The 13,443-nt window shown below is 45.4% G+C and overlaps 1 protein-coding gene across 4 annotated transcripts in view; it reads left to right on the top strand.

The window, feature by feature from the left end:
- Positions 1-13,441, top strand: part of LOC135107641 (mucin-2-like) — a 29,650-nt gene extending 16,209 nt beyond the window's left edge. Inside the window, exons 3-6 of one of the 4 annotated variants that reach the window (XR_010271873.1) lie at positions 399-2,249; positions 7,320-7,427; positions 11,779-12,320; positions 13,292-13,441. Coding sequence is in view for 3 of the 4 variants with exons in the window: in XM_064017710.1 (XP_063873780.1) it covers positions 399-2,249; positions 7,320-7,427; positions 8,708-9,595 (2,847 nt within the window). In the remaining variant the exon portion in view is untranslated. Of the gene's footprint in view, positions 1-398; positions 2,250-7,319; positions 7,428-8,707; positions 9,947-10,456; positions 10,812-11,778; positions 12,321-13,291 lie in introns of those variants that run through there. The other 3 variants (XM_064017711.1, XM_064017712.1, XM_064017710.1) reach the window with 3 other exon arrangements.
- The last annotated feature ends 2 nt before the right edge of the window (positions 13,442-13,443 follow it).

The following is a 13,443-nucleotide window of genomic DNA, read 5'->3' as shown; positions in this document are numbered from 1 at the left end:
CATCTCCAAACTAGTCTTCTTATTTGTTTGTTTGTTTGTTTGTTTGTTTGTTTTGCATTAATTATCTTAGATCTTTTGAATCTAATCTTCTGTTTTGTCTCCATGCATGCTTTGACATTCCACTGCCTCCCTTACCAAGACTTATGTTCATATGTTCATTCCTTCAAACGTCACAATTTTTTACTTATTATTATTATTATTTATTTATTTATTTATTTTTTCGAAATTTAAGTATTTCTAAATCTTGTGTTTTTTTCGTGTTTGTATTGGATATTGGTTAGTGCTGCCTCTACTTACTGCTTCATTGTGTGTGTGTGTGTGTGTGTGTGTGTGTGTGTGTGTGTGTGTGTGTGTGTGTGTGTGTGTGTGTGTGTTTACTAACTGGTCTCCACCACCAGGAAGGGAAGTCACCATCCACCACCACTACCACCGGCCCTACCACCATCACCACCACTACCCAGGCGCCGCTCACCTCCACCTCTACTTCCTCCTCATTCTCCTCCAGCAGCGTGTCTTCCTCGTCCTCCTCTTCCACAACACTGAGGTCTGTCTTCCCCTCCTTCAGCCTCGCCTCCAGGCTGCGGGCGGGAGCAGATCGGAGGCCTAGCTGGGGGAGTAAGACGCCTTCGGAGGAGACGCGAAAGAAGGAAGAAGAGGAGGAGAGTGAAGAGGAGAAGGAGGAACCCGAACCAAAGGACCTTGCTGAATTAACATCCCCTGGAGACCTGAAGGAACGAAGGAGAGGCGTATCTAAGATTCTGAACCGCCCCGTGCATCGTCGCCTCACGCCCACCCTCGCGCCCACCCTCGTCACCACGCCCACTACCGCCCGCAGGGACAGGGAGGAGAGGCTCAGGTTCCGGCCACTCCTGTCGGGGAAGAGAGTGCGTGTTGGGCGTCGGAAAAATACTCCTCGCCCCCGCCCGACTGTGACATCCTCTACTACTACCGCCACCATCCCCACCACCACCGCCACGACCACCACCACCACAACTACTGCCGCCCCGACGTCCTCCTTGCCGCCACCACCCACCACCACCACTGACGCGCCCTTCGTGCATCATCGCGACTCACCTGACTTTTGGCAAGACTCCTCCACAACCCTGCACATTGACTCCTCCACGCCCCACCCCGAGGTATCCATTTTCGACCAGGACTCTCTTGCCTTCCTGCAGGACCCGCCAGTCGTGTTCCAGCCTGACTCACCTTCCTTCGACTACGACTACGATTCGCCAACAATTCCTCCCGACTCATCTGTGTTTGGTCCTGATGTGTTTCCTCCTCCACCGCCCACTTTCCTCCCCGCTCCCCGCTCCGCCCCGCTCCCAAGCAAGCCCCGCCACACCCCGGTTCCCAAGAAAGTGAACATTGCCCCCCAGCCCTCGTGGCCTCGGCATCCAAAGTTCCTTCCCATTCGAAGGTTCAAGCCCGAGGCCCAGGATGTGAAGTCGATTGTGCCCAAGCCAAAATATGTTCCTCTCGATTCTCGCCCCTCCCTGCCAAGCTTCACCCCGCCGCCAAGCCCAAGCCCCGTGACACGCCAAGGTGACCACGTGGTAAATGAAGATTCCAATAGGTTTGTGACTCATAGACCCAGACATTTCGAACCTGCTCTAAGTCTTATAAGGGATCAAGATGGCTTCGAGGAGGAAGGGCAAGGTCATCTCGATGTTTTCCCGAGTCATGTGGCAAAGCAAAACGGCTTCGAGATTCCAGAACGAAGCCGCTTCGATCCTTTCTCGAGCTTCGTGAGCCAAGAAAGTATTTCGCAGCCAAAACCTGACCATTTTGATGCTTTCCCCAGTCTTGTCGCTCAGGTGACGCCACAACCCAACTTTGTAACCCGAGAAAGAAATTTCATCCCTGAGAACCCTAACTTCCTCAACCAAAATCCTAATTATGAGCCTGACCGTGAAGTCCTGCAGTCTGCCTTCACCCCAAGGCCGCGGGAACACTTCAGGGAGCCGCCAGCCCGCACCACCACAGACCACACCGCTGCACGTCACACGGGCTTCCTACAAACCCGAAGGCACTCCACGCCGCGCCCTCACCCGCTCCTCCATGACTCTGAACTTGTGTATGCGCCGCAAGCAGACTTCGACGAGGCCGCGGACCCGCTGTACCACACCGAAGTGATCTACACGCCTGACCAGGGAGACGGTGGCTATGACGAGGCTGACGCTCCTGTGTACGAGGACGAGGACATCCAGTTGGAAAGCGACTACGAGGAAGATTATAAAGAGCCCGGGGTGAGTAAAAGTCCTGTTCTTTTTCTAAACCTTATTCACCACCCAATTGTTCCCACGACCAGTGCAAACACAACGAACAAAGTAGCGAAATAGAGCGAACCAGTGTGTGCGTGGTCGTGTTCATACTATTACCTTTGTTTTTCGTGACGCTGATGGAAAGGGAAAGGCGCGGGTTTTCTCAAGGTAATAAACGGAAGCAGAAGTAAAAGCGCGGAACTTACTTTCGTCATGTTTACCTCCTTGTGTTGTGACGTGCGGGGGAGCAGTGCCCGACCCCTGCCAGCCCTCCAACCGCCGCCATCCTCACCCTCGCTGCTCTCCCCTGTACTCTCTCCGCCCCTCCCTCCCCACGCTCCCCCCCCCCCGCCCTTCATTTTGCCCCCGCCACAGTTTCCACCCCGACTCGAAAGTAATTTCTCATTCAGTCACTCTCGTTTTATTTTTCTCTTTCATGAATTTGTGGTTAGATATTACGTTTATACTTTTCCTCTCTCAACTTGTTCTGTTTGTCATGCCACTTGATTTTTTGTTCTCTCTAATTAGAAGTACGTATTATAGAACATTATCGTGACACACACACACACACACACACACACACACACACACACACACTTCAGTTTCCGGACTTTCTTTCACAGCATGGTGCGCAGTACTTACGTAGTACATTACGTACATATCCTCTCTCTCTCTCTCTCTCTCTCTCTCTCTCTCTCTCTCTCTCTCTCTCTCTCTCTCTCTCTCTCTCTCTCTCTCTCTCTCTCTCTCTCTCATCACTTGTGTTATTTAAGTCACGGGAAGAAAACAAAAAATTATATACCCTTCACCTTCTCCTCCTCCTCCTCCTCCTCCTCCTCCTCCTCCTCCTCTGCATTCCTCCATCTCTTCGTTCTCGCCCCAAATTGCCTCGGGTCCCACGGGGTGAAGCTGAAAGATTGTGATTACGACTGGGGTGTCGGGCGGGGGTCTTCCGGCGTGACTGGCAGATAAAAGAGAGAGAGAGAGAGAGAGAGAGAGAGAGAGAGAGAGAGAGAGAGAGAGAGAGAGAGAGAGAGAGAGAGAGAGAGAGAGAGAGAGAGATTAAGGGGTAGATAGACAGAGATAAATAGACAGACAGACAGACAGGGGATAGATAGATAGATAGATAGATAGATAGATAGGGTAAGGTAACAGAGGGTACAGTACATAAATAGACAGACAGACAGGCAGACAGACAGACAGAGATTGGAGATAGACAGACAGACAGACAGATGGAAACATGGAAAAAATAGAAATAGACATGAAAAAAAAAATAGAAATAGACAAAAATAGAAATAGACATGCATGCAAAAAATACACACACACAAACGGACGGACAGAGGTGTACAAACATACTTACAGACGTACGAAGAGACATACATACATACATACATACCTACAGATAGACAGACAAACAGAAGCATAAAAGCACAAAAACAAACATACAAAAAAAAAAATAAATAAATAAGCGTAAAAATACCACGAAACACACACACACACACACACACACACACACACACACACACACACACACACACACACACACACACACACACACACACACACACACACACACACAGAAGAGGTTATCAACAGTTTTCAGTATCATCACACTCACGCAAGAAAGATCAACACGTGAGGGGTTATATCAGAAGGGTAATGCTGCCAGGCAAGACCAACGGGTGCGTAGATCAACACACACACACACACACACAGGTTACTCATCACAGCTAACCACACACCAGGCAGCAACAGAACAGTAAGTGGTGTGCGTGAAATTAAGATTACTATTTAGAAAGCAGTGACTGTTGATGTTTAATTATGGAGATAGACAAAACAATACCAGGTGTAACTCCATTATTTTGAGTATACGTATTGTAGTTGAGGGTGGCGGAGGAAGGAGAAGAGATTTAAAAGTAGTAGTAGTAGTAGTAGTAGTAGTAGTAGTAGTAGTAGTTGTAGAGTTCATTGTAAACAGAAGTCACTGATGAAGTTGATTGGGAAAGTTCAGAGAGAGAGAGAGAGAGAGAGAGAGAGAGAGAGAGTGTCACTGGGCTATTGATGGGAGAGTGGGAGTCAGAAATAGATGGCTAAGAGTCTGGGAAAGGAGAAGAAAGTAAAAGTCACCAGCAGAAGTGAATCATTGTCACGTAACAGAGAGAGAGAGAGAGAGAGAGAGAGAGAGAGAGAGAGAGAGAGAGAGAGCAACTACCACCACCACCACCACCACCACTACTACTACTACTACTACTACTACTACTACTACTACTACTACTACTACACTTGCACTTTCAGTCTCGTGTTGGTAATGAAGGGTCCTGCCTCGCTGCCTTCCTCCTTTCCTCCTTCCTCCAGTGCCTTTGTGAATTCTGTCATTTTTACCTTTCTTTTTTTTCTATATCTATTTTATCTTCCCTCCTTTCTTGTTTTTTTTTTTCTTCTGAATGTTTGCTTTCATTGAATTTGTTTCTTTGTTGTTCTTGTTCTTGCTCACGTACGCCTCCTTGTTCTTCTTCATATTTCATTTTCTTATGCCTGTTTGTCTATGTATGTCTCTCTCTCTCTCTCTCTCTCTCTCTCTCTCTCTCTCTCTCTCTCTCTCTCTCTCTTGACTTACCACTTTCAAGCACTGAGAGAGAGAGAGAGAGAGAGAGAGAGAGAGAGAGAGAGAGAGAGAGAGAGAGAGAGAGAGAGAGAGAGAGAGAGAGAGAGAGAGAGAATTAACAAGCTCTTAAGAGAACAAGATTTATGAAAGCAAGCATTTATGACCCCGCATCGGCCTTGTCTTGGTACCTCTTAACTTCCCTTCCCTTCTATTCCTCCTTTCAACTTTTACTTCATTTATTTATCTTTCCTCTCTTTCCCCCTTGAACTTCCTTACTTCCTTCCACTCTCCCTTTCCCTTCACAGCAGCAGAGACAGGGGGTAAAGGTCGTTAGGCTTGTTAGTGTGTGAGACTAGGCGGGAATGAGAGGAGGAGGTGGAGGTGGTGGTGGTGGTGGTGGTGGTGGTGGAAGAGGAAGAGGAGGTGCTACACGGAAGTTTTGTGTACGTGTGTGGGAACGACAGATGACCCGGTAACACACACACACACACACACACTCTCTCTCTCTCTCTCTCTCTCTCTCTCTCTCTCTCTCTCTCTCTCTCTCTCTCTCTCTCTCTCTCTCTCTCTCTCTCTCTCTGTGTGTGTGTGTTGAAGTGTTTGTTTCCGGTGTTGTTGTTGTTGTTGTTGTTATTTCCTCTTCTCTTTTTTCTAGCAGCAGCAGCAGCAGTAGTAGTAGTAGTAGTAGTAGTAGTAGTAGTAGTAGTTAGCGAGATATTCATTTGATTACTTTCTCACGTCGAGTTGAAATTAGTATCTCTCTCTCTCTCTCTCTCTCTCTCTCTCTCTCTCTCTCTCTCTCTCTCTCTCTCTCTCTCTCTCTCTCTCTCTCTCTCTCTCTCTCTCTCTCATGGCATCTTAAATATTTTTTTTCATATTTTTTTCTGTTCATATATATATTATCCTTTTTGATGTGCGAGTTTTACTTTTATTTTATTTTTAATATTACGTGTGTGTGTGTGTGTGTGTGTGTGTGTGTGTGTGTGTGTGTGTGTGTGTGTGTGTGTGTGTGTGTGTGTGTGTGAAAAAACGTGGAAGTAAAAGAAGAAGAAGAAGAAGAAGAAGAAAAAAAAAAAAAAAGTAAAATCTGTCATCCTTCACTTAATTAATCCTTCCTGCCATGCTTTATAACAGGTTAACACACACACACACACACACACACACACACACACACACACACACACACACACACACACACACACACACACACACACACACACACACACACCTTACCCCTCCAAACACACCCATCAAAGTGTAATTTCAAGGACGAGAAAAGACTTTATCACAGAGAGTTTGGAAGGGTGGAGGGAAAACAAAACAGAGGAGAAAGTTTGTGAGGCAATAACCTGGAGGAGGAGGAGGAGGACGAGGAGGAGGGAGGAGGAGGAGGAGGAGGAGGGAGGAGGAGGAGGAGGAGGAGGAGGTTATGTAGGGCAGAAAAGGTGAAGAAAAACAAGAGGTGGAGGGAGGGAAGGAGTGTCAAAGATGATGTTTAAGTAGGAGTAACCAGAGGAGAAAATAGGAGGAGGAGGAAGAAGAGGAGGAGGAGGAGGAGGAGGAGGAGGCCGCTAAACTCGCTAAAGAGGAAGAAGAAATAGTGATGATGGTGGTGGTGTGAGGATAGAAAAAAAAGTGGAATATGAAACGAAAGAGAAGGAAGAAGAAAAAGGAGAAATAGAAGGCAAGAGAAGATAGTGAAGGATAGGAAAGGGGAGGAGGGAAGTACACAAAGGAGGAGGAGGAGGAGGAGGAGGAGGAGGAGGAGGAGGAGGGAAGTGCAAGTTTACCTCTCCTCTTTTTTGTCGCTAAGATTTTTTCTTGAAGTAAATGTACTCGACGAGAGAGAGAGGGAGAGAGAGAGAGAGAGAGATCACTGAGATACAACCCTGCAAGAAGATTGATGAGAGCAGTGTGACGCAGACGAAGCTGAGTTCCCCTACACAACCCAGGAGAGTGTGAACCTTGGCTGTGTGCGAGGTGTATATATGCCTTGCACACAGCGTTCCTGGCTCAGTAGTGGACGAGTGAAGTCTCTTTTATCCGAGTCCTACACAAGGTCAAGCTGAGGCGAACCAAACTCACTCAGTCTCTCCTCACCTGCAGAATTGCAAGGCCACAGCAGCACGGCAGGAAGGAGGTGCTGCAAAACGCCTCCTTCAGCTTCATGTCCGGAATACTGATTGCACTGTGATTCCCAGGCCATGATCCTCAAGGCTTCGTGGAACCTTACCATGAACTCGTAGCCTGAGTCAAGTGAAAGGATAATTTTCAAGCGTTTAGTGGAGAAAACTGCGTTCCTTTGCGGCGTTATTCTTTCCGAGAAGGGGAGTGGAGAAGGCAGTGTTGTCCTGAGAAAGAGAGAGAGAGAGAGAGAGAGAGAGAGAGAGAGAGTTAGTTAGTTAGTTAATTAACTCATGTGTATCTTCCCCCGTCTCCTCGCAACACAGGTACTGGACCACTACAAGTACGGCTACCAGGTGGACAGTGAGGACACGGGAAACTTCCAGCAGCGATACGAGGCTCGGGATGGAGCCACCGTCAGCGGCTCCTACAAGGTACTGGCCGTCTCGCATATGGCTTGTTTTTTTAGTAGAAGTGGTGATACTAGTAGTAGTAGTAGTAGTAGTAGTAGGAGCAATAGATGATTTTTTCCTGTTGTTGGTGATGTTACTGTAGTAGGAGCAATAGATGATTTTTTCCTGTTGTTGGTGATGTTACTGTTGATATTACTATTATCGTTATTATTATTATTATTATTATTATTATTATTATTATTATTATTATTATTATTGCTGTTGTTGTTGTTGTTGTTGTTGTTACAACAACAACAACAACACAACTAACAACGATAACAAAATTAATGTACTACTACTACTACTACTACTACTACTACCACAAATGATAATAATAATAATAATAATAATAATAATAATAATAATAATGATAATAATAATAATAATGATAATAATAATAGTAATAATAATAGTAATAATAGTAATAATAACAGTAACAACAATGGAGGCTGAGGTCAAGAGAGGTAACAATCTCCCCAATACACAACCAATAGAGGGACAAAGAAAGATACTTTGACAGCATTAGGTAAAATATATTAGTGAGCCTTCTCAAAACTTCATATTATATAAGAAGCGTTCCTGCGCCTACACCTGACTCTGACACCTCGTCGCATGCGCGTGGAGGACAATTAGATCACTGTCATTTGATAAAACGCGAGGCATTACAAAGGCTGGTCGCGGTGAAGATCGTTCGTGAAGAATCTGAAGTGTGAAGGAAGAAGCAAATGTTTGGTCTACCTTGGCCATCACTACACGTCATCCCACAGAAAACGGCATTAGATAGGCTGGACGAACTTAGCACACAGGTAAGGCATTGAATGTGGCACCTGGAATCACCAGAAATTTATATGGAAATGATGAGGAAAGCCGTGTAGTGGCAGGACAGGCAAGATGACCCCATTACACGTGGACGATGTTGACCACTCTGACCTGACTGGGAAGGCGTTTGATGGATTGCTTTATAAGACCATGTTCTCAATATTTCAAACCGCGAGACATTGTAATTGCAATAGTAAGAATAGTGATAATAGCAAGAGGAACAACAGTAAAGAAGAAACTCCTCTCTCCTTTCTTTGGTGGATAATGTAAGCAATTCCCTTAAGAAAGACCTTCAATCTTTCAGTCTTCGGGTAATTCAGAGACATGCGTGTCTTGGGGGGAAGGTAACTGTGATAGATAATAACAACGACAACGCTGGCGACGACGACCACAACGACAACGACGATAACAGCATTAATAACACCACCACTACCTCTGGCCAGGTCGCTCTTCCTGATGGGCGTGTGCAGGTGGTAACTTACGTCGCTGACGATGGCGGCTTCCGAGCTGAGGTGAGCTATGAGGGGGAAGAAACACCCACTGTCTCCGACCCCAAGCCATCCCCTACACCCGCCCCCATCCCTCCATCCTCACCGCACCCTACCATTGAGACTCCCCCTGCTGCCGCATTTCCCCTCTCTAGCTCCCGTCGGCCTGCGCCCCCACGCCTTGCGACCAGGCGGCCTCGTCTCCCACATTCCCGCGCCACCAAGAAGAACCTCCACTTCTCTGAGCACGTGACCACAGCTTCTCCCAACCCCTTCCGCCTTGTGGTGGAGGGCGGGCGCGCCTCCACTCACGCCCCACCAACGCCAGCCAGGAATACAAATCCCACTCTTGCCAGTTCTCGTGTAACGACGTCCCCTGTTCTCCGAGATGTTGAGGAGGATCTGCCTTCCTTCTCTCGTAGAAAATATGCTCCCACCACCACAAATGCCCACACCATTGCTCCCCCCCACAGCCTGACTCACGGCCCCTCGTCCTCCACCATCACCACCACCACAGCTCCGCCGCCCGCACTACACACACCCACTCCACGCTACGAGTATAACTCCCTCCACAATAAACACACGATTCTTTACGCCCCAACAACCGACGCCACGGCCTACATCCACACCCTAGGCAGGTCTCATGCTGTGCCCGTACTATTGCCCCTGCCCCCCACCCACCCGCGCACTTACTTCCTCAACAATGCCCACGATAGGGAAGGGGACAGCGTGGAGATACAGCGAGGCGACGCGTCAAGACCCCGGATCAGCATTCACACGCCGTCACCTCACCAGACGGACATCTACCCCTCCCCACGGCCTCCCCTCTTTCGCATCGCCTGAGTCTTGGCCCTTGACGATTATAGTATGAGCAAATGAATGTTGATGAATATAGAGAGGCGGATGGTAGAATAGTAGTGTAGTAATGTTTTGAGTTAATAGATAATGAGTGTTCCTGTCCTCCATTGATATAGTGATTGTTGCCAAGATTGAACTCCTGAGGTGTGCGTGTTGCGCCGCGAGTGTTGGGTGTCAGGAGGGCAGAGGGTGGGGAGGGAACACACCTGTCGAGCGACGAGATTTGATCGCAGACTTGCAGATAACTACCAGATATTATTTTTTAGTAATATATGTTAGAGAATCGCTTTGATGCGGTGTGATATTTTTCTACTAAAAACAATATCCACTCAGTGATGACTGGTTTCTTTCACCTTTTCTGGTCATCGTGTGCAATGAACAACTAGGAAGGTACTGTTCTCCCAACTGATGGCCGTAATGTACTCTATAAAAATTTAAAGTTTATCTTGAGTCCGATTAATAATATCTGTGAGTTGATTTAAAACAATAGCCAGAAAATTAAAACGTGGATTCCATATCAAAGTAACTTGACTGCAGTGATGTTTGGCGGCGCCTTTATGTGAGAGACTTGTATCTTGGATTTTCAGTGACTGCTGCACTGTGTGGGATACGGTGTGATAACTTAGAAAAAAGTCTAATATATATATTAAAAAAAAAAAAAGGTAAATAAATAAACAACGCATTACAGATCCACAAATCCCACACAATGCAGCGAGAGTGATGAGTTTAATGAAGAACGAGCTGGTGTGTGTGTGTGTGTGTGTGTGTGTGTGTGTGTGTGTAAGAGAATTTTAACCCACCACTGATAGCTATGTACTGTAGCTGAACACTATATTATTCTTACAGAAAGAAGCTGTCCTGAAGAGGCTTGCTACAGTAATAACACATGTCCCCTCTTACTGTTAACGGTACCTGACCCCTGGGATAGCTGGAACAGAAATTCCCTTCCCCTAAAAGAACAGGGTTTTTAAAATTGACATATTGTAGATAGATAATCGTCAGGAAACTTAATCTGTATTCCCTTACAAAGAAATGTTAAAAGCTCTTTGAACAATAGTTTAATGTATTAGTAACTCAAACATTTCGGTGCTTTCACCTCCACCCTTCCTTACTTTGTTCTAAGTGGATTTATAAAATTAACCATTCCTCCATTACCGCATCCAAAACCACTGACTAATGCTTTCCAACATTAACCTTCCACACATCCAGTGGCAGAGCTGGCTTGTGTGGCGCCCATGGCAAACCATCTTCGGAGCCCCCGCTGCCTATAAAAGTCGGCGTATTTATTTGATGATTTATTAAGACAATCGACATTACACCAGCAGACATTGTTGCAATGCAGTATTTATGGACAGTACACTACAAACATAAACAAAATAGCACATAAATCAGTACTCACAATGGCGATGCCGCCCTGGGTCACTGGTCGTAGCAAAGCCCGCTCCTGAACACATTAAAAGCACCCACCACCTTCTGTGAACAGTCCTGCCACTAGGAAGTGTCATACGCCATTCAGACTTAGTCTTAACACCTACATCTCCCACTGTGGCTTCCATAGTAAGATTCATTCCTGTCAGATAATATGAGAGTCAAAAGTTGAACCGAGGTACTGCCTGAAGGACTGGTACTGAATGGGTGAAGGATGAAGCAAGAGAGGAAGTGATAGTACTGTATAGGAATGAGATAAAAGAATGAAATGTCTTAGTGTTATGGAAAAGAATCTGTGTTCAGTTGTCCAAGAAGAGAGAGAACAGCAGATTGAAAAAAAAAAAAAAGGTCCAATGGAGAAAGAGCAGACTGCCAGGAGAAATTGTGACATCAACCATGCATGAAGCCCGGCTACCATGTCTAGGTGACTCCCCACTGGCAGGATCACCAACGTACGTAAGTGAGATGTGTTATATCTATTGCACACAAAACTCATTATCTGTTTGTTTAGTACTGCTATCTGTTTGCTGTAATTAGGTGTTAGAAGTAACCATCTTCTTATCTTACTAACTTCCAGACACAGGGGAAAGTATGATGCCTTTTCGGACATGATCTACACAATGGAGGGATAAGTGATGAAATTAATGAACTGCTAAATCTTACCTAAACTAATCAAACCAAGCTCTCAGATGAAGATGTTATGCTACTTCAATACTTTTATACCTACCCGTAATTCCCAGGATGAGCCATTCTCAGCGTTATCCAGGATCACCTGTAAATGGACTGAGATGAGGGAAGGTGTGGGTGTTCCCCCAGTCAGTCTGAACAGACTGGTGGTACAGGGGAAGTTACTGCATTCTGCTTCTTAATATACTGAAAATAAGTATTGATGACACTTCTTAATTAATAAGATTCACTTTAGTTCAGTCTATATATTGGAGATGTGCTTTCTCTCTTAAAAAAAAAAAAAATCTGAAGGCTTGAAAAGGTAATTATATTATGTATAGGTATGGAAAAAAGATTAAAAGAATTACTAACTAATTAAGTAATTAAGTCCTATAAATGCAGGCTGCTGTGTACTCAAGGCCGCTTCACACTCACTGACGCCGTGAGCTGTCTACCCTTGCGTGATGTGCTGACGGAGGTGCTTGTACCTGTGGAGGGCACACACTTTTGAACATGAATGACCTTGGTGTTGCAGCATGACATCATGTTCACGAGAGAGTAAATTGTGACATTGTTATGTTGCAAGTGTTCCATTTTGTTACAGGTGACTCCTCAGGTGAGTTATCTGATCATCATACTGGGATTAAGCCATATTAAGACTGGCAAGGAGAGCTTCATGTTCAGATTGAATGCTTGTTTTAGGGAAAGCAAGATTTTAATTTCTTTTTAAGGACAACGAGTATTGGCTGAATGGTTTCAAGATCATGTGAGATTAACCATAATGAAGTAGCACATTAGATGTTACTATTGGTGACATGGTATAAATAATGATATAGAAAAATGTGGATTCTGGATGCCACACTTTCCAGAACAAACCACAAACTCCACCCTCAAAGTTGCATCCTTGGAGGTGGCTAGGTCTGTTGAGGTGGTGTCTTCACACAGACCACCGTGGTGCTTACTTAGGACAATTTCAGCAGCTGATTGTGGATAATCTTCAGAAGTCATTGGATCCATATGCTAACTACTACTTCGACCTCAGCAGCTATAACAATTAAGAAGAGTACACATTCATTTGCGTCATTCTGGATCCCAGATACTGTGGTCTGAGACATGGCTGCACATTCTACTTGTCCTTAGTTCCAATCTTTTTGCAATAGAAAGTAAGTCTTGTAGAAGGAGCAATTCAAACATTAAACAAAGAATGAGAAAATGGAAAAAAAAGGAGTTTAAATACTAAGTTAGATAGATTTTTGTCTCATTACAAAATTAAGTACTCACAGCATCATCAGTTGCATCTCAGTCGAACTCATGTTTGGTTACCTCATGAAAACTCATCTGAATCAATTGCACAGAGGTACAGGAAGAGAATTTGTGGAAGAATACCAATACGCTCCAGTCTTATTGCGACTACTGTGATTAGTGTATGTGCAGGTAATGTGGAAATCACAAGACAGGTCCAGGTGGCTAGCAGGGATGGTTACAGAATGCCAGTGTATCTCATGCTTAGTGTGGCTATTAGATGGCAGGTGCCTTGGTAGGTATGTGGATCATATTTATTAACTACCTATTCATGATACCCCTCAGAGTATGGTGAGGTGCCTGGCAGAGGAGACTACAACCGATCCAGGCCAGGACTGCAAAGCGAGATGATGAAGGGACCAGTGTTTGCCAAGAAAATGACACACATGTACTGTATACTAGAAACTTTGTGGAATAAAAGATTAGAGAGCTGAAGA

The sequence above is a fragment of the Scylla paramamosain genome, chromosome 15, assembly GCF_035594125.1.
Source record: "Scylla paramamosain isolate STU-SP2022 chromosome 15, ASM3559412v1, whole genome shotgun sequence".
NCBI lineage: Eukaryota > Metazoa > Arthropoda > Malacostraca > Decapoda > Portunidae > Scylla > Scylla paramamosain.
The sequence above is the reverse complement of the archived record's forward strand: the minus strand, read 5'-3'. Positions and strand labels throughout refer to the sequence as shown.